The 20,890-nt window shown below is 44.0% G+C and overlaps 1 protein-coding gene across 4 annotated transcripts in view; it reads left to right on the top strand.

Moving 5' to 3' along the window:
• FCHSD2 (FCH and double SH3 domains 2) overlaps positions 1-20,890 on the top strand; it is a 490,271-nt gene that overhangs the window by 109,200 nt on the left and 360,181 nt on the right. For all 4 annotated transcript variants that reach the window (XM_085623302.1, XM_085623300.1, XM_085623301.1 and 1 more), the window contains exon 3: positions 6,056-6,101. In XM_085623302.1, coding sequence (XP_085479428.1) covers positions 6,056-6,101 — 46 coding nt within the window. The remainder of the gene's footprint in view (positions 1-6,055; positions 6,102-20,890) is intronic.

Below are 20,890 nucleotides of genomic sequence, written 5' to 3'. Positions count from 1 at the left end.
GTTAGTTATGATTTTTCTTGAAAAGTACACAAACTTTATGATGATAACATTGTGATTTCACCCATAGCTAGCTAGAATTGCAAATATGTCTCCTTGGCTTATGAGGGAAATTGGTACAAACATTCTAGGACAGCAGTTACAATAGGAAATGAGCTGTCCAAACCCTCACTTCCCTTAGGGCGCTATTAGCACTCACTGGAATAGAAATCAATGCAGTGATTGGCAACCATCGGAAATAGAGCGAGGGCGCGCGTCTCTGCTTTCTCGTCAGCTGCCCGATTCTACACTTTGGATTTCTAGGCCTGACATGCCAGTGATATTAAACATATTTGGGCCTACTTTGCCAAGACATTTTGGAGCATGTGAAGCAGTACTCATGTAGTACTCTTTTTAGTACTTAAAAAAATTATATAGAGTTTTATATAGCGCAAACTTGACCCGCTTCGGGTATCAGAGCGCTGTACATAGCACCAGTTGCGTTAGATTAGGATACATTCATTTTTGTTAGGCACGGGGAGATTAAGTGATTTGCCCAGAATCACAGGATATTCAGCGTCATTGCCGAGACTCGAACCCAGTTCCCCAGATTCGAGGTCGACCGCCCTAGCCGTTAGGCCAACTCCTCTCCCCTCTTTCATGCCTTTATGAATTATTCTCCAAAACATCTCAAATGGGAATATTCCAGGAACAGCCATACACAGTTACCACAGATAGAAAGGACGGTGCCCTCAACTTTTATTATTAGGAAATTGGACTTTTTTGAGCTAATTCTCAAATGCATGTAATAATGCATAAAATAATACTCCTGTAGTACTACTTTCCATACTCAAAATAAATTGCCGTCATGGTTATTTATAATGTAATAAATTAAAAGTAAATTAAAAAAATCAAATGCTTTAAATTTAATTACCGTGCCCCTAACTTGCTATCTAACATTGTACCACACATATGGGTTGAGCTGAGTTGACAAGTAGGTACATTATTAAAAGGTTTTTCATGTAAGTCTGAAATTGGCACTGTAAATTTTACGCTGATTGGTTTAAGCTTTTTAAGGTAAACACCAACACTTTGAATAGCCCTTCACCTTCAAACGTTTGCACATTTGCTCTTTTACGGGCCCACTTTGTGCACTCATCTTTCCTACTGAAACTATGCAGTATATATATATTTTTACTTCATTCTGCCTCTGTTAAATATTAATTCGGTTTCTGCGGTTGATGATGTTGATTAGAAAAATATAAAAACAATTAAATTGAGTTTTCAAAACTTATACATTTTCTGAGATCTTTCAACACAAGCAATTATTTTGTGTTGGGCGGTTTCCTATCACCGATTGGTACCACACTTATAACCAATAATTATGAGCTTAAGCATGCCTAAGCCTTCCTCTCTGTTTGAAGGAAATTTTAGTATAATATGCCATGGTGGCTTTGTTTTTAAACCGGGTGGATGTCTAGACTTTGCAGGTCGGCTCGGATTCCAACATTGAGTTTATTTTACTGTCCTAGCACAAGTAGATTTGTTTTAAAAGGGCACTATTTCATGTAAACCTTTTAAGCAGATCATTTAAAAAAATTAAAGTAGTAGGTAATCATGCCTGTAATTATTCCCACTCCAAATATTTTCCAGTTCCTTCCCTGGCCTAACATTGGAACAGCTGCTAACACTACCTCCAAAGCGGAAGCGAGCGAAAGGAATTATTGGATTACTACCGAAGAGCATAAAAGGTTCAGTGTAACTATTTTGTGAACTTTTAAAATCTTTCCTGCACATTAAGATACAAAGCTTTGCTTGGCCGCTTGAGTCTAGCTTGCTTGAGATTTTTCCCAGGCCAGAGCCTGAAGTCTCAGTTTGAAGGCTAGAGTTTGAGACACTGTGATATAGCAGTGAATACTCAGTGTAGCACTGTGTACCTATTACCCGCAGAGTAGCAGTAAGGAAAACCATAATTCTGCCTGCAGAGCAGTGCAGCCCTTGGGGAATCCGAAGATATGTTCGGGGAGTAGCATTGAGACACACCAAAGTTCTCACTGGAGAGTAGCACTGGGGAAACCATAGTTCTACCTTGAGAGTAGCACTTGAGAAAACAATAGTTCTGCTTGGAGAGCACCACTGGGAAACACCAACGTTCAGTCTGGAGAGTACACCGGGGAAAGTCACATTTCTCCCTGGAGAGGAGGACCTGGGGACGCCATATTTTTGCCAGGAGAGCAGCATCTGGAAAACCATAGTTCTGCTTGCAGACTAGCACTGGGGAACGCCATCGTTCTCGATGGAGAGTAGCCCACGGGAACGCATACGTTCTCTCTGGACCATTGCACTGGGGAAAGTCAGAGTAGCACATGAGAAAACCATAGGTCTGCCTAGAGAGTAGCACTGGGAGAAACCCATAGTTCAGCCTGGAGAGGAGCATTTGAGGAAAACCATAATACTGCTAAATAGCACTAGGCAAGCCCAAAGTGCTCCCTGGAGAGTAGCATGTGCGAAAATTATATCTTCCTGGAGAATAGCAACGTGGAAAACCGTACGTCTGCCTAGAGAGTAGCACTGGGAGAAAACCATAGGTCTGCCTAGAGAGTAGCACTGGGAGAAAACCATAGGTCTGCCTAGAGAGTAGCACTGGGAGAAAACCATAGGTCTGCCTAGAGAGTAGCACTGGGAGAAAACCGTAGGTCTGCCTAGAGAGTAGCACTGGGAGAAAACCATAGGTCTGCCTAGAGAGTAGCACTGGGAGAAACCCATAGTTCAGCCTGGAGAGGAGCATTTGAGGAAAACCATAATACTGCTAAATAGCACTAGGCAAGCCCAAAGTGCTCCCTGGAGAGTAGCATGTGCAAAAATCTAAATCTTCCTGGAGAATAGCAACGTGGAAAACCGTACGTCTGCCTAGAGAGTAGCACTGGGAGAAAACCATAGGTCTGCCTAGAGAGTAGCACTGGGAGAAAACCATAGGTCTGCCTAGAGAGTAGCACTGGGAGAAAACCGTAGGTTTGCCTAGAGAGTAGCACTGGGAGAAAACCATAGGTCTGCCTAGAGAGTAGCACTGGGAGAAAACCGTAGGTCTGCCTAGAGAGTAGCACTGGGAGAAAACCGTAGGTCTGCCTTCAGAATAGCACTGGGGGGAAACCATGGTTCTGCCTAGAGAGTAGCACTGGGAGAAAACCGTAGGTCTGCCTAGAGAGTAGCACTGGGAGAAAACCGTAGGTCTGCCTAGAGAGTAGCACTGGGAAACATGGCGGTGCTGCCGGGAAAGTAGCTCCAGTAGCTCTGCTCTGCTGGGACTCTTGAATTATTTCATTAAGTTTTGTCAAAGAACTAGACATGCTTCTCAGTATACAGTTGGGTTGTGACAGAAGGAACACCTCGGACCGCCCTGCCAGAGAAATGGTCTTGGCCTTACGGATCTCATTTAATAGCAGTCAGGATAGAGCTTGGGTTTGCATGAGCGGTGCAGCCCGCTGACCCACTCACACCTTTAAAAGATTTCCTGGTAAGCAGAATGGCCCCCTGTCCTATGAGGGACTTGAGCCATCTTCTTGAAGTCATCAGTTGAATGTAGTTGGTTGATAGGTAGGAAATTTGGAAGAAGATAACCATGTCATCCGGAGGCATATTTTCATGCATTTAGTGAGCCATCATCAGGAAGTCTCTATAAGCTATGATCTACATATCTGTCTGTCTGTCTGTCTATCTATCTATCTATCTATCTATCTAGATAGATATTTAGATATGTATGTAAGATTATTCACAGAGAATTCAGATACACAGAAATGTCACATTTGATTTCATTGAATTCTCTTGGCGCAATATGACATGCATATCCGCCTTTTTTATTTTTTAACACACAATGAAAATAGATCTCCCCCATTCTGTCCTAGATGCATACACGAAGGGCAACCTCGTCCCATCCCAACTTAAAAATGTTCAAAATGCCCTTTGTTGCTCAGTGAGTCTTCTTGCAAATAGGGAACCCAATCCTTGGATTCCTGGCTACCTCACAGGCAAGCCTTTCATTCTTGTGGTAACTCAGTCTGCACAGAGCTTCACTTCGCATTTGTGGCGAGGAAGTCCTAACATTCTATGCTTACAATTGTAATAATTGGTCCATTTTGTTCGGGAATGTAAACACTTCAGTGTCTAGAATTTAGATAAATAATGATATCCATGAAAGAGAAATTAATAGTTATTGATGGGGAAGGGGGGGATTTCTCGCTTATTTATGTTTTCTTTTATTATTATTATGAGAGCAAAAGGAGGACAGGGCAGTCAGCAGCCAATGGGATTTTTAGGCCTGATGTTGGCAGATGGAGAAGGGGGAGGTTCTCAGAAAAACGTACAAGGCAAAGAAACGTCTGCCTGCCTAAGCAGGAGTCTGGAGCATCACATATAATGTCACAGTATAAACCTAATGCAGTCTGTGTAAGTCGGTGTCTTCATGGGCCCTACTTTGGAGGCTTGTTTTTTGCACTTTAACGCTAACTGATTCACTTGCAGTTTAGATTCTCCGGGTCGCCTGCTAGAATATGAGGTTTCACCGTCTCAACCATTTCATCCACCGTAAAGTTTTTCGTTGATTAATCATGACCAGGGCTCATCTGCTGCTAGCCTAAAGGAGAAGATGAGGTTAATGCATTTTTTTTAGCTGAGACTGAAAGCGCTTAGATTTATTTTACTGAAGCTACTGAACACCGTGTTGGCCTTTCTCTGTCTATGCACATCTTCACTCACTGTTTCGTTGTGTTACTCTGCGCCCTCCAGATTACTTTTGTTCTACCTACTGCATTAAATACCAGTTCATTGATAAGTTGTGCCTCACGGCTTCATGTTTTTAAAAAAAGAACTCTGATCATTATTTTGATTACTCGTTGGTTCATGTAATGTTAAATAGATTTTATAAAGCGCCCAAATACCAATAAGGCGTCTTGGCGCTAGCTGAGTGAGCAACCTGAGCAAACTGTGGTGGGTAGAAATGAATGTAAAGTAAAAAGCCGTGTCTTGAGAGCCTTCCTGAAGGCTGAAAGATTAGGCTGAGATTGGATAACAAGGGGAAGAGAGTTCCAGGCCTCGGATGCGTTCAATACAAAACCACGGCCGCCCCATTCTTCCATTGTTAACTTGTATTATGGCATTAATAACAAAGTAAAACCACTGCTGTTTTTTTTTCCAGCGAACAGAGTCACTCCATGCATGCAGGGAGCACTGGGCCTTAGTTCAAGCATTACTGTGCCACTGACCTCCAGTGCAATCAATGTTGTGGAGTGAGGAGCAGGTGGCTGGAGCGGGCCCACATGTTAATCTCAGGGTCTTTAGACATTTTGAGATTAATCTCTGATGATTAATCGGAGTAATTAATGTCAGAGCCCTATTTTTGTACTATTTTTTCATTGACTTCAAGACATTATTTTGTGCGAATGGCGAATTAAATTTTGGAGTATATATGCTTTTGTTTATTAATTCTTTTTATTTAAAATACTTAATGCGCTGGAAAAGACCCAGTACAGCCCTTTCTTCCTTTTATCCTTTTCCTTTTTAATTATTAATGTAATAATGGCTAAAAATATGACAAGTTATTACCCTTGCATGAAATTCATCTAGTCGATCCCTCATCCCTTTGTTATTTTTATTGAAGAATAATTGCGTACTATTGATACATTTGTACGGTTCTTGCAAAAGTAATTATAAATGGATTGCCGGAGGGTCACAGGCTTAGCGACTGCGTTATTCTTCTCCTGAGGTGTTGAGATGGAATTGAAAAAATGTAAAATTAGGCTTTGTTCCTGACCACGTCAATTCTCAGATGGGCTCATCTTCAGAGCCCCAGTCAGTATTAATTTTTAAAAATTTTAAAATGGAAATTTGTGACAGTCTAGCTCCATAAGCGGATCATATTCTTTCTCTTGTACCACATACCCACAATGCACTGTCCAGGAAGCTCAAATGCAAACAACATTGGATGGCTGACACAGTTTGAGCCCTACCATTGTTGTTTTTACATATTTTAAAAATAGGGCATGATCATATCTTTTTCTAAACTTTATATTTCTTTGTTTTATAGGACGTTTAGCCAGAAGAAGTCTGCAATTGAAAAAGACTATGCACAGGTAAGATCTTTGATTATCTTCTGTTGTAACCGTATGTTAAACCAAAATGGCGGCTCTTCCGAGCTGATGTAGAAAGCCAGAGTTGATTGTGCATCAGAGATTTGTGCCTTTATATATGGTGATAGCTGTGATAAATCTTCATTTTTGCACAAAACCTTCTCCTGTTAGTGGACACCTTGGTTTATGAAGGAGAAACCGCATAGCCCACTGAGGCCGTGCGGATCTGTTCATTTAATACCAGTGCTTCTTTGTTAAGTGAATTATTGCATTGCAAAGGTAGATTCCGACCAACACTGTACAGCATATGGTTAAAAAAGACAAACATATTTTCTACGTGGATCCCTATCCCACCACGGGATGAATGGCATCATGATACTGTATATATGTATTGGAGGGGACATTTCTTACAGTGGCCTGACTTTGAATGTACCGGTCTGGTTTGCGTAAAAATGCAATAAAAAGTAAAAAAAAAGACAATCAGATTTCTGTTCTTTTTTTTTAAATTTCATTTCTTATGTGAAATTGTTTTGCTGACTTTATGTGTAAATTGATTTTAACCAATCATCCGTCGGAAACCGTGTTTATTGTAGTCACAAATAACAGCATTGCGTTTATTTCTGTGATGCTTACACTTGAATGTGAATTGCCCCTGACAATAAATAAGCTGCTATTAATTACTTTGCTTGTCGAGTCATAAGACAGTGTGACAGTCCTTGCTTGCATCTTAAAAAGGTGAGCATTTATCTGGCACCGCAGTTTTAGCTAAACTTGAGAGAGCTTGCAAATGTTCATACGCCACATTATAGGCTCAAGCTGTTTTGTTCATATAGATTCCTAATTTTCATGCATAGTTGAAGCACCTCTTTTTTTATGGGCAGTCCTTTTTTACTGCAGAGTATGCATTCCACAAAAAATGTTTTCCTTGATATGTGCTGAACTTATGTTTTTCGTCCAGTTCGGAAACTTTCGTGAACATGATGGAGTTTTTAGGCTGGGCAACATAATGGCAATCCTCTTTAAAGTTCTTCAGAAGAAGTTGGTCGTCTTCCGTGTTCTGTAGGTCCAGGTTGGATAATTCCAGAGGCTTGCGCCCAAGATTCATGAGCCCCTATCTCCGTGTATGGTCTCTCTTGCCATTAGTACCGGTGTGGTGGTAATATAAAACTGAAATAACTTTCTCTTGCGGGAGAAACTTTGTGCATCCTGTGGCTTACCTGTAACGTATGCCCTGTTGCTCTTGGGTACTAAAGAAAGGGAGCCACAGGGATCTGGTTAGCTGCAGATGTGCGTGTAGGCTTGAGTGGTTGCCTCAGTGGTGTGGCTTCTCACTACGCCCTCTGGATGGGGATTAGAAAAGCCACCATGTTCTTCAGAGATGAGAGCGCGGCAAAGAAGCTGCTATACATTGAACTTTAGAAGTGCGCTGACGCCAACATATGCTTGACTGGGTATCAAACGACATATGAAAAGAAACACATCTGTAGATGGAAGGATATGCTGTCTTGTAGTGGCTAGGTGGGATGTGCTTTCCAAAGTGTTGGTGCTGAATAAAGTTAACATGCCAATAGTGATGAATTTGAACCAAAGGTGCTGAGGCTGATTTTTTTGTTGTTGTTTTATTTTTTGGGGGGGGCAGTGGGGGGAGGTTGAGGTAGGGCATGGCCAGGAGTTTATAGTGAGAAGCTGACATTGAATATTTTGATGGTCCCTCTGTGTGGGCGAAATGTTACATGAACCCATGACCTCCGCGTAGTGAAAAAGGCCACATTATTAGTAACAAAGTACCATCCCCCGCCCTTCAACCTCCCCAAAAATGCCACAGAATCTCCAAGAACTCACTCACATGCAACACTTGGAGTTTTCATCTCACAGCCATTCTTTTCCGCAGCCACATCGCTCAATCAAGTTACCAACCTCTCAACGCTACCTCCCACCTTAACCTGCCCCAGCTCCCCAGCGCCTCTTGCCCAGCCCACAGTCTGTGCTCCACCTACACCCCAGGGGTGGATATGCTCACCAGTGATTCACCAGCCCCCCACCCCAGCAACTACCACCAACCAGGAATGCCCAGGTAAGGTGTTTTCCTGCCACCCCAGTCACCAAAGACACTAAATACTGCTGGCTCACTGTAATGCTCAGTACCACAACCTCTCAACCAACAAACTGTGCAACCAGTTCCTGCAAGTCCATTAAATAATGTGCATTTCCAAAAAGGGACCGATGCACTCCATCTGAGCGATATAAAGTGGGATCTTACTCCTTAATATTCTTTTGTGATTGCAATTTTAACCCTGTGCTAAAGACTTATTTCTGTATTTAATTTGCCTCTCGCTTTGTCCATGGCAGTTTACTTGAGATTACCATTCCATACCCTTCTCAGAACAAATTATGTCCATACCATGCATCTGCTAGCCCATTGCATCTCCAACCTTACCAGGTCCTCTTTCATGTTCTTCAGCAAAGAGAGGCTGGACGACTGAACGCCATAATGTTCTCCCAGATGTACTTTAAATCAATCCAAGCATCCTTTGCCCACGAACAGTTCTGCCGGCAACTTCCTCAGCTACCCCTACCTTATCCCGTCCATGCCTCACCAATATACCTCATGTTTACTATTTGAGAGCCCCAACGATCCACCATTTTGGACGGGTATCAGCAAACCATGTGGCCCCCCATACCAAGGAATGCCCACCAATATCATTTCACAATTTATTTTTCTGATGCTGGGCCTTGTGTGGAACCTAGAACAGAACATAAATAACACAACCAAATATTCCCGCCCTTCCAAATGGCCAAACCTCCTCTCCCCCATTATGTGTCCCTCACAACATCTTAGCCACCATCTTCAAATTCTCTTTCTTCAGCCTGCCGACCCAACTTCACTGCCTCAGATGCTGCACTTATCTGGAAAGAACGTGTGCCAAATCCCTCCTCATTCAATCCCAAGGACACTAATGATTTTCTCAACAAAGCCCAATCGACCGCCCCCATTCATTCTCCTACTGTCAGCATAGCTGAACACCCTCTCTCCAACACAATCTGGAAATGTAACTTTACGTTCCATGCCACAATTTGGCATGTCTCTGTGACCAGCCCAGGTTGCAATAAAACCCAGCCCCTACCCCTTCTGATCTGTTTTGGATTGCCGTAACTAGATTTTCAAAACTGTATTCTCCATCACTATCTCCTGTGTTTTCACCCCTGGTCTGTTCTTTGAGCCCGGCAACTTAGACAAACGAAACGCGCAATTAAACATGTCAACTTTAAAATTGTAATAGCAGCAAAAATGTAATGCCCCCAGCAACCTCATCAAGTGTGATGTAATAGTTTCCTGCCACCTAGATTTCTTTTCATTCCCTTTTACCAACTCACTGGTGCTCTCCTTACCGGGAAACATCGTTTACAACGCATGCGATACATCGCATGCTATTACAACCACTTGCTGTAGGGGGCATAAGGTGTTGGATTTAAAATCCAATACCTTCCCTACTGTAGCACAGACTAGAGTTGGAATAGTAAATTATACTATTCCAAAATCCAGCACTCCCCCCTACAGCAAGTCGTTACAACGATATGCAATGTAACAATGCGGTCATTATAATGGCATGTGATACATGTAACGTGGTACAAAAGGGGGTGGTGATGGACGGAGCATCAGAACCAATCAAACACTCACACCCAGTCAACAGATCTGGGTTTAATCCATCACCGTTCTTTAGCCCACTCTGCCACCCCAGTTCAGACATGGCCATATGCAAATCAGCCTGACCCTGTGCCTCATGGGAACAGTCCAGCCCGAACTGCCAAGCCATACCTTCCCTGGACCGAAAACAAGCTTCCTAGGACCGGTTTCTGGCATTTCAGCCGTCTTCAGCCAGGCTTGCTTGAATCCAGTGGTAAAGTGAGCAAGGGACTCACGTCTGAGCATACCCTGCCAACTTATGGCGAACAAAGCGGTACAAAAGGGGGTGGTGATGGACGTGGCCTATTCCTCCTTACCAGTTCGCTAAGCAACTGGTCATAACCCCCTAAATAACTTCCCATAAAACAACAAACCTGACAATTTCCCGGCAATATTAAACACTGATAATCCTCTGTTAATTAAAGTTAATGCAAAAAGCATTGAATCCTCATTACGCGGCTCTATGCCCTCTCTGCCATTTTCTCTCTTCCATCTCCACATTCCTGAAACTCCCTTCAAGACGGCAAATAGGACAGTCCAGTAGTTGCTGATAAAGTTTGTTCAACAAGTTCCTGTACGCTCATACCCCAGTGATCAAGTGTCCTGTGGCAAGCAACTCTGTCTTCTTCCCTTTCGTTTCTGAGGCCAAACATCAAAACCCTGCCACCTCAAACAAGAAAGCATCAGCAATGTCGTAGTTCATGCTTGTGACATGCTTTGTTCTAAAAAAAAAAAAAAAAACATATTGTATTGTAGACAGCCTATCATAAGCGTCCTCAAGAGCTGTAAACTCCTCATTTCCTTCGCCTCCTGTCAGTTCTCTAGCTCCATCACTCCATGTTGTCCACTTGAGCATCACTTTTCTGTTTGCCGGCCTCGCACCCCACACCACCAGAGCAGCCATGAATGGAAATATTTTAAGGAAGTGATAATTCTGCCTTGCTTCCCACAATGTCATGGCACTTGTTCCGCACCCCATTGCCGTTCCCAGAACGAGCCAAGAGCTCCTGCATGCGTAGACATCTGCACATGCTAATTTATCCCATCTGCAAAAAATACGCTTTCTCTTGATATTTTCCAGAAAATACTACCACACGCTCAGATCTCCCATTAGAGCACCTGTCATTCACACCAAATTAAGCAGTAAAACCATCCCGACGTGGCAAAGCTCAGCATTCTATTGAACATTCTGCCGACTCTGACCACTCTGCACATTGTCCACATTTCCTCAACAATTTAAGTGCATCATCCTCCGTGGCATCGTCGGGAGCAATGTAGTTGTTCATAGATGACCCCTCAGGCCATGTAAGTGGTAAATCAAGCTATATCCCATTGTGTTTATTTTCTAACCACCTCTATAAGGGACACCATCAACTCAGATAAAGGCCAAAAAACTGGCCTTCAATTCTCCCTTCTTGCACCTAATTTCTCAATTTTTTCTTCACCATTGATTTCATCTCCTTTGCTGATCTCAAGTTGTCTGACCAACGATGCTGCCAAGGGCCTTGATATCCCAGCCCAAGTCCCTCACTGAAATAACCTTCAGGATTGCTGGACAACACGCCACCCAACCCACCAAACCAACATCCTATCAAGCTGAGCCAGTGTAGGGGTCTTTGTGAGAAGCCGGAGTCTGTTGTCCCCTACCTCTGGACGCTCTCCACTGCTCCCTCCGCCCGCCACCTGTTCAAAACATTTTGTAAGCAGGTGTCTCACCCCACAGAGACAGAACATTCATGCCTGTAACAGCAGAACGGGCTGGCGGGGCCATTCACGCAATCACAATTCAGAGTCAACCTTCCCCGGGGCTTCTCTGTATTGACGCTCAAATGTGCCCTCAAATTCTCATCTTATCTATACCACGCTAATCCCTAAATTCCAACTGTGCTCAATCAGTGTAACGCTTGCAGTGCACTCTAGCATACATTTAAAATGTTGATGTCCATCTCTTGATCTTTACTGGGACGCTTGGCTAGATCCCATTCCTCTTCATTTGATCCCTCGCTTGCTTGGGTCCTCCTGCGTAATAACTTGTTGACAACCACAAATTCTTTCCGCCATATTTTCTCCTTCATACTGGTAGAAAAATCAGCCCCCAAGGGCATTGTTATTACCATGTATGGCAACCTCTGCTACTTCACTCTTCTTTCCCCCATCCCAGTCCTTTTCATACTCTTACTTTCCTTCTTTTCCTTTCTAGTCCGCTGATTTCTCCATCACTACCATCCTTATTGCTCTTGCCTCCTGATGTTGGATCTGACCCTACTGCCTTATCAGCACCCCTTGACTCTAATGCCATTGCCACTTGCCTGGTTTCTATGATTCCTTCAACACTAACCTATTTTTGTCTCCCCTCGCTCCCGAGACACCGCCACCTTCCAGTCAGACCACCACTTCCCCGTCCCTTGTTGTACAGTTCTTTTCCCACTTCCTTCCAATCCTCATCCCCTCCCTTCCAACAAACATCTTCTCTCCATAAGGTGTTCTGACTGCTTCCTACTCGTGTCTGCACTTGACACATTCAATGCACCAAACCTCCTTTGACAATGAACTGCCCCAAAGCCCCCCCCCCCCATTTATGCTTCCATTGTGTCCACTCCCCTTCACCAATCGCCACACTCTCCTGAATCTCTCCCTCTTCCATTTCATTGCTCTCATCCTCATAATCCATGCAGGGCCATCTGGTGGTGATCCAAGTGAATAATCTCAGCCCTTGAATTACTGCAATTCCATATATTTTGGGCGGACGCAGGACGGTGAAGGAAATTGCAAGGCATTAAGAATGTGGCAGCCAAGATGATGTTGGACCCTCCTTGTTGGTCATCTCCTTCAGAGACCCTAAAACATCTTCACTGGCTTCCAGCTGAAAAGTGAGGGAAGTTCAAATCGCTCTGCCTCGTACTCACAGCAGCTCATGGAATTGGACCAGTCAATCTGGCTAATAAATTCAAGAGGTTCACTCCCTCTTGTCTGCTGCGCTCCTCTGATACACTGTGCGTCCTCGATGCTGTACAGGAGGCGAGGCTTTTCCCAGTTGCGCAGCAAAACTGTGGAATGAGCTTCCTGTTCGTCCCCTTTCTAGTTCAATTCATTAAAGCTCTAAATGCTTGGCTGTTCGGCGTCTAGTAGTTTGCTTTGTGCCTTTTTGGGGAAGAAAAATCTCTGTTCTGACACCTATTCGGCCCTGCGGGCTCTGCCTGTTGCCATGTCATTGTTGGGAATCTTTGCCCTTAGGGGTATTTGGTGATCTCTGTGGAATAAATCGTATAACATAACATAATCCCACACTAACTCATCATGCAATTAATATTGCGCTCCACTCCTACTCGCACTTCGATGAGCACTCACCCACACCACATCATACAACTATAATGCAGTTTTTTTTTAAATGGGCCATTTGAAAAATCTTGTTCCTGCACTGTCGGAGGGGCCACATACATCCGTTTCCTCTCTTCTTGCTGGTATAATGGAGTCATAGCTAACTGAGGTGCTGAGTGCAACCTCTGCCCGGCCCCTTGTGCTGGGATTGTGTTTTGATCGCCCTATGATAAGGGAGGCCCACTCTGGCCCCTCCCACTTCCCCGCCTCTTTGCCTTCAGCTCCGCTGCCACTCCCAGGATCCTCCTTTTTGGAATAAAGCGGCATCATTACTCTCAGCTCTTCTCAGCATGGAGAACGCTGATGGCGAGACGTCTCCCACTGGTAGGTCCTGATTTTGTTGGGTCTTTGGATAGCAGCCCTGCCCCAAAACCCTGCGTTTGACCGCGTCTTCCCTCCCTAATGCACACAGCATGCTTAGGACTGCCCTGACCTCCCCACCCTGCTCCATACGGCACCCACTCCCACCTTCCTAATGGCCCCTAAAACCTCACAATCTACTGTGGAACCCCTCCCCCAGACCAGGACACCTGGGCCTAGATAAAATATAAATTGATACAGATGAAGGTTCCAATTTTCCACCTGCCTACACGAATTGCCCATGGATCAAGAGTCAGTCGAAGGAGTTTGTACTCCTGACCCCTGCCCTATATAACTATATCTCTAACCTACCCCTTGCTGAGTTCAGTGACCAGTCACCTGCCCGAGTAAACTCAGCAGCCCATTGTGATTGTAGTTGTGGAAAGGTGTGTGTTAGATCTTTTGCACCTCTCAATGCCACAGTGGCTGTCTGTCCTCTGTGACCATGGCGACATAACGCTACCCATGAAAGCTGCATTACTGTTTTAAAAAAAATCTGTTTTATGCATCAGAATGCTTTTTGAGACTCTTGGCTTCCATGTAGGACGGGAGCAACTGCAAAAGTCAAAAAAGGAAACATTGAACATTTGTGCTTAAATGCATACACTAAATAAAGACTTTTTGTAATCTTTTGGATTCCTCGGATAGCACTTGCCTAAATAGGTTGGACCAATGGCTAACTTGCAAACCTAACAGTCGCGTGACTGATAAAGGTGCCCTCCCGCTATCTGCCTCTCGCAGATGCAGGCAAAGGTCTGGTTTGTAAAAATCAATCTTTCTGTGTTAACAAAACCCTTTCTGTGCAGAGAGCAGCTGAATTCTGCTCACTGCCCTGGGGTCAAGGGTCGGGGAACGCACTGGATCATAGGAAAGCACCAGCATGGCCACGAGGAAGCATTTAATAAAAGCAATAGGCAGTTAAAGGACGCACTCTATTAATTTCAGATGCTAGTTTTAAACTCCCATGTTGACAGAGGGATTTATGGTTAGCAACTAATTGAGTTGACCCCTGGGCCATCCAGCTTTGGAAGACCAGCAAGAAGGCGGAAGTGCATGTTTGAAAGGGCACTCTGGCTACAAGTAGTGTACTACTGTGAATGATTACTGGAAGGGCTTACACTAAGTGTGTGGATGTGAGTGTGTACATATATGTGTCTGTGTACATATGTATAGATGTATGTGTGTGCGTTTGGTGTGTATATATATGTGTGTGTGTGTGTATATATATATATATTACCTACTGGCGGTCGCCAGTAGGTAGTTATAGTTAGGACCCCTTTTCCATAGGAAAACCTCAACATTCTATTTTGAATAACTTTGGCGCCGGTCGATGAATCCTCGCGAATTTCTCAAAATAGGTGGGGCGCTACGCTCCGCTCCTACCCTGAAAGTCTCGGGGGGATCCGTCAAGCGGGGGCTGAGATAAAAGGGGGGTCCCAAAACGCGTTTTCCCCATGCATTTTTCCATAGGACCTTTAGAACGAGCTACTGCCCGAACGGCTGAACAGAATTACTCGAAATTTGGCAGAGAGGTAGTCCCTAGGTCAAGGAAGTGCCTTTTGTAGGTTTGGTGTAAATCTGTTCAGTAGATTCTGAGAAAATAGCCTTTAAATCAATATATATATATCTGAGCCCGCTTACGGTACGCTTACCGTATGCTTACCGTAAGCGTACGGTGGCGTGCGCGAGCGCGATTCTGATTGGCTCTTAGATCTTAGTAAACATTCGAATCGGCCGAAACCAGGAAGCGGCGGCCGCCATTTTGTGTATTTCACTCAGAAAAAAAAGAGTGAAAACAAGAAAAGGGGGCAATGAGGAGAGTTACAGACCCCCTTACATTTGTGAGGGGGTCAAAGAAGGACTGTAAAGTACAAAGAAAACATTTATTGATTTTAAAAAAAATCACGGGGTACGCGTACGGTAAGCTTACGGTAAGCGTACGGTAGAAAAAAAAGAAAAAAAAATGAAAATCAGATTTAAGTGTTTAGATATTAGGGGGCTCTAAAAAGAGCCGTTGTGTTTATGAAATGATTTTTTAGTGGTACCTACAAGTAAGTACCGATGCAGAGTCTAAGGTTCAAGAGGAAGACTCTGTTCCCTTCATCATTGAAGTGCACACCATCTCCTCTATAAATGTCTTGCATGTCATAACGCAAGTTGTTGTGGTAAATGGCACCCATACCATAGTCACGGAGGAAAGCAGAAACAGATTTGTTGACGTGCTTTCTTGCTTTGTCATCGCACCGCGTGCCCACCGTGCGTGCACGGCACTAACTGCGTAAAGTGGGCGCGCGGTGCGCGAAGCGCACCGCGTGCTCACTGTGCGCGCACGGTGCGCGAAGCGCACCGTGCGCGCACGGAACGAACTGCGTTAAGTGGGCGCGCACGCCACGAATGGCGTAAAGTAACTTAGCATTTAAAAAAACGTACAAATTCACTGAAAAAACCATAGGTTTCACACACGTTATAGTTAGGAATTAGCATTTAAAAAACCTTGCAAATTCACTGAAAAAATCATAGGTTTCACACATGTTATAGTTAGCGGAAATTTTACTGATAAAAAACCAATGAAATTCCCCCGTTATAGTTAGTGCAGGCAACTATAACTCACGCGACCGCAATCTTCTGCTGATGACATATGTGTCTTTATGAAAAAAAAATATTTGTAATATATGTATAGCTAAAAATGTATGGAAGAAGACATGGGCAAATAAGTGTCTAAATGCAGTATTAGCATCAGCAGAGGATTGCGGTCGCGTGAGTTATAGTTGCCTGCACTAACTATAACGGGGGAATTTCATTGGTTTTTTATCAGTAAAATTTCCGCTAACTATAACATGTGTGAAACCTATGGTTTTTTCAGTGAATATATATATATATATATATCCTACTGGCGGTCGCCAGTAGATAGATATAGTTAGTACCTATTTTCCATAGGAAATCCGCAACATTCTATTTGAAATAACGTTGGGGCCGATTGACGAATCTTCGTGAAATTTTCCAAACTTTTGGCCAGCTCCGGTCCGCTCCTATCCTGAAAATTTCAGTGTTCCGTCAAGCGGGGGCCGAGAAAAAAGGGGGGTCCCAAAACGCGTTTTCCCCATGCATTTTCCCATAGGACCTTTTATATATATATATATATATGTGTGTGTGTGGTGCTGGGCGTTAAACCAAAATAAACTATAGCTCTACGAATGTGGGTCCGTATCGTCTGTTTTCCACAAAAAGGAATGGTGTGCAGTACAAGAAATTGGAGTGTGTGTGTGTGTGTGTGTGTGTGTGTGTGTGTGTGTGTGTGTGTGTGTATGTGTATGTATGTATGTATGTATATATATATATATATATATATATATATATATATATATATATATATATATATATATAACCCATCCCCTCCCCCCGGCTTCGACCACAGAGAAGAAAGCAGCACAGAACGAAGGTATATTTGCTGATTTATTCCACCACACAAAGCTCCATCTGTGTACAATTCAGGAAAGACATGTTTGGGTGTTTTATTGAACGAAATGCAGTGTTATGAAAACCCTTATGTCACAGCCCCCTGTGAAATAATTGCTTTCATAATCACAGCTCACAAACCATGCTGCAGAGCTTTACCATTGTCCGGGGAACTGGAGTTATGTGACTTGGAGGAGCAAATTATGCAGCAAGGTTATCTAAATTATGCAGCAAACCAACGCAATGTTAGTGCATATTCTCTGGCAGTGTTATTCCATTTGTTTGAGTTTCAAACAACATGCTTTGTGAAATCTGGAAATTCTGTGGCAAATGAGGAACATCCATAATTGCGAGTTAATCGCTGTAGCAAAAGAACCGCATAAATCCCCTGGCCCTCACCATTGTTTTATTAAAAATATATAAATGAAAGGTAAACAAAATCTAAACATTTTAATTCCAATCTGTGTCCATTATTAGCTGTCATTTGAAGGCAAAAAGTCTTCCAAGCGTACTAATACAAAATAATTATGTGGTATACAAACTACCTAATGTACCACATGGGTTATATGGTCCTATTTTGCCATAAGGGGATTCTGGTGGCATTTATAAACCACAAGGCAGAGTGTCCCCAGGACCGCTCATGCAATATTGGACCATATTACACAGTTAGCCATTACCTGTACTCTGTATAGTTCTATTTGATTACTTGTTAAGTATCTTGTCGATGCGCTGAGTGTAATAAGCTGTTTAAGATCATTGTTGAGTTTGGGGCGAGGCCATGACTCACAAGAGGCGAAGTCCCCTCCTTCAACAATGGTAATGAATAGCAAATGTCTCTCTTTGCATATTTCTGCATTTTGAAAACATCTGGCCAGGACAGCAAAGAATATCAGAAGGTGGGTTCATTCAGGATTTCTTAATTCATTAGCGTAGAGATACTTACCCTGTGCCAATCAGGTAGCAGGTTGGAATTGAGCAAACTTTGTGTCAATAGGGTAACACTGGTTGGTAAAATTGTTGAAGCCTGTGTTGCTCTCTAGCCAACCTTCCTTGGCTCGGTGGCTCATGGTGATACCCAGTCTTGTGCGGTTCAAGTATTTTGTGTCAGTAGTCTTGGGCGGCTAGACCTGGAGCTCTCAGAGCCACAGGCATTGGAAAAAGGGACGCAGCCGACTATTGCATCTACAGAGATGTCCGCTGCACACCCGCCTCATGAACAAGGTCATTTAGTCGCCCCACCATCAAATAATGTCCTCTTTGGCTTGAAAAAAAAATCTCTAATGATTAGTTTAACTATTGAGCTGGGTGAATTGAATCATTTGCTAAATGTCAACCTCCTGGCGCCTGGATCCAGGGTCTTGTGAGTGATGGTCACATACGCTTGTCGTGATTTGTAAAGCTCGAAGCTACATGCAAAGCAGCAGAGCACTGACCATGTAAACATGGGATTGTTGATGTGAGGAGTCTGTTTTCAGTGGGAGGCAATAAACCATACTATGCCATGCTATCTTACTCATAACTTATAGTGAAATACAACTCTGTGTGTTCGGATCACTGTGTGACTTTGTTTCCATCTGCTTTACATTTCGGTGGATTGGCTTCTATAGGTTAAATAGAAGCTTTGGTACATTTTGTAATTTGTTTTTACAAATTGGGGTGTAGAAGAAAATACACACGAGAATACAAAAGGGCATTTCGGGTTGATTGGACAGTTTTTACGTTTTTGTATTTAATAAGTCTAGTAGTCATGAAAGATTGTTCCCAGCTGTTTTCAAAGTTCTTACAGTACAGACAGGTGGCAGCTATGTTAGGTCTCTGTATACCGCATCGAATGGTCTCTCAACTCATTGGGCATTGCCCACTGTTGCTGGGCAGAAGCTCGTAGTAGGCAGCCAACGTTTTTCAGCTGCATTTTCCACACACAACCCCAAAAAAGTACTGCACTTGCCGATCATCAACACCTCCTTTTCTCTGGCCACAGTTCCTAAAAGCGAAGAATGAGGCATCTGTGCTGGCTGCACAGCCTGCCACTGTGTTTAGATGCTGTAAATTAATCTCTTGACACACAAAATAGCAAGTACTGAGGAAGGTCACTTAGAGAGGCTTTTTTGCAAACATTCAAAAGTCACTATGGGCTAATTCAGACCTTCTAAAACCAACAAAGCTCGGACTGTGGCCGGGGAACACAGCACCCTTATGACAGCACAGCTGAGCAGAATGAGCATGGGGGATGAAGTCAGGCCTGGCCGCTGACTCAGCAGTCGGCTTGACCACCGGGGCGTTGGTAAAATCATTCTGCAGCCCTCGCAGTCAAATTGTTACAAGCGACTTTGTGTGCGTTTCAGTTCGCTGGCGGATAGGCCTGGCACGGCGGTGCCTGTGAAGGAAGCCGGGGTACAAAAGCCATACTGTGGACGCAGGAAGAGGCTGTGGATTTAAAGGGCCTGCCTGCCGCTGCTGGCGAGGAAGAGGATTGGGTGGCGGGAGGGCTGCAGCCAGAGGAAGGAAGAACACGGATATAATCGAGCTATCCAGAGCACCCCAGGCATCGTTTACTTTCCCAAAACAAACGTGTACAGTTCACCCCTCCCCCACCCAGACAAGTGGGTGTAATTGTGGTCAGCATCAGCATAGGGCCGTGGCACACGCACCTGTAGAGGGCATCATTCTTGAAAGGTATAACCGAGTTTTGTTTACTCTTGGAAAAACTGGATGGCAGGGCAGGAGTGGGGCATGCTCTAGAGGCCTAACCCACTTTATCGAATCTCTCAAACTGACCTGTCTCTGTTTACAAACTACAGTACATGGGCAAAGGCCTTAGGCTCAGTGCTTAGTTTGTAAACAATTAAGTACTTACTGGTCCACGGCAGCTGGCGCAAGCCACGTCACTTTAAACTGCCAATTTTATTTAAAGTTCCATTTTTTTTGCATATATCCAATAGCAATAATGCTTCACTAATGAATGTTGCTTAAAATTACACACACCTCCTCACAATGTGGTGGATTCTCATAAATATGTGCTGGTGTTTACAAATAAGTGCAAACACCGGCGCAAATTAGGCCCTTGCCTTTGTGGTTCTGCCTTTTGACAGCACAGAGGCCAACCTTTACTATTGCTAACAATATGCTTAGAGTAGACTTTGGGTCTGTCCCTTTCATCCATTGGCTTTCTTCAATCCGCGTCTTTGACCCATGGTTTGAGACTTTCAGCCATCTGGTGGAGTAGTCATCTCTCACCTAATGCGCTAGGCTGTTTGGCAGCCCAAACAAAGCGCACTTTGAATGTGTGTCTGCTGATTTGCATGTCACAGTGATTGGCGGCTAGGTGTTGTGAGTTAGTTACATTATTAGTGTTGCACTTTTTCTGTGGTGCTGCCCATTAGTCATCAGATAGCCAGTGCTGTCTGTTCAATGTGATTAACTTGTATGTTTGACTGGCAGTGATATTCGTTTGTCTGGTATGCAAGATGTTCTCTCTAGTATTTGGGGAAAGCTGGATATTACAAAATGACAATGATTATTGGGGAAAGGGAGTATCTCTGCTGGAATGAAGAGTACTTCAATGGAGTATGATCAAGAAACCACCACCCTGGGGCGCTTTGCTTGTTCCACGGAGAGCGCAAGCCATTAGGATCCTGCCTTACCTTGCTTTGCTGACATCCCCTGCAGCTCCCCTGGGCGCCATTGAAGGAGCCATCCTGCCGCCGCAATTCTTGCCACCCGCGCGGCCGCAGCTTGGGAGGAACTACAAACCCCACGAGCCTTAGCGGCAGGAAGCCGCCACCGCCAGCACGGACTTCCCGCCAGGAGGAGTTCAAATTTCCAGCTCGTTCTTGGCAGAGCGGGCGCTTTGCTTGTTCCACGGAGAGCGCAAGCCATTAGGATCCTGCCTTACCTTGCTTTGCTGACATCC

This window comes from Triturus cristatus, chromosome 8 (assembly GCF_964204655.1).
Source record: "Triturus cristatus chromosome 8, aTriCri1.1, whole genome shotgun sequence".
Classification (NCBI taxonomy): Eukaryota; Metazoa; Chordata; class Amphibia; order Caudata; family Salamandridae; genus Triturus; species Triturus cristatus.
The sequence above is the reverse complement of the archived record's forward strand: the minus strand, read 5'-3'. Positions and strand labels throughout refer to the sequence as shown.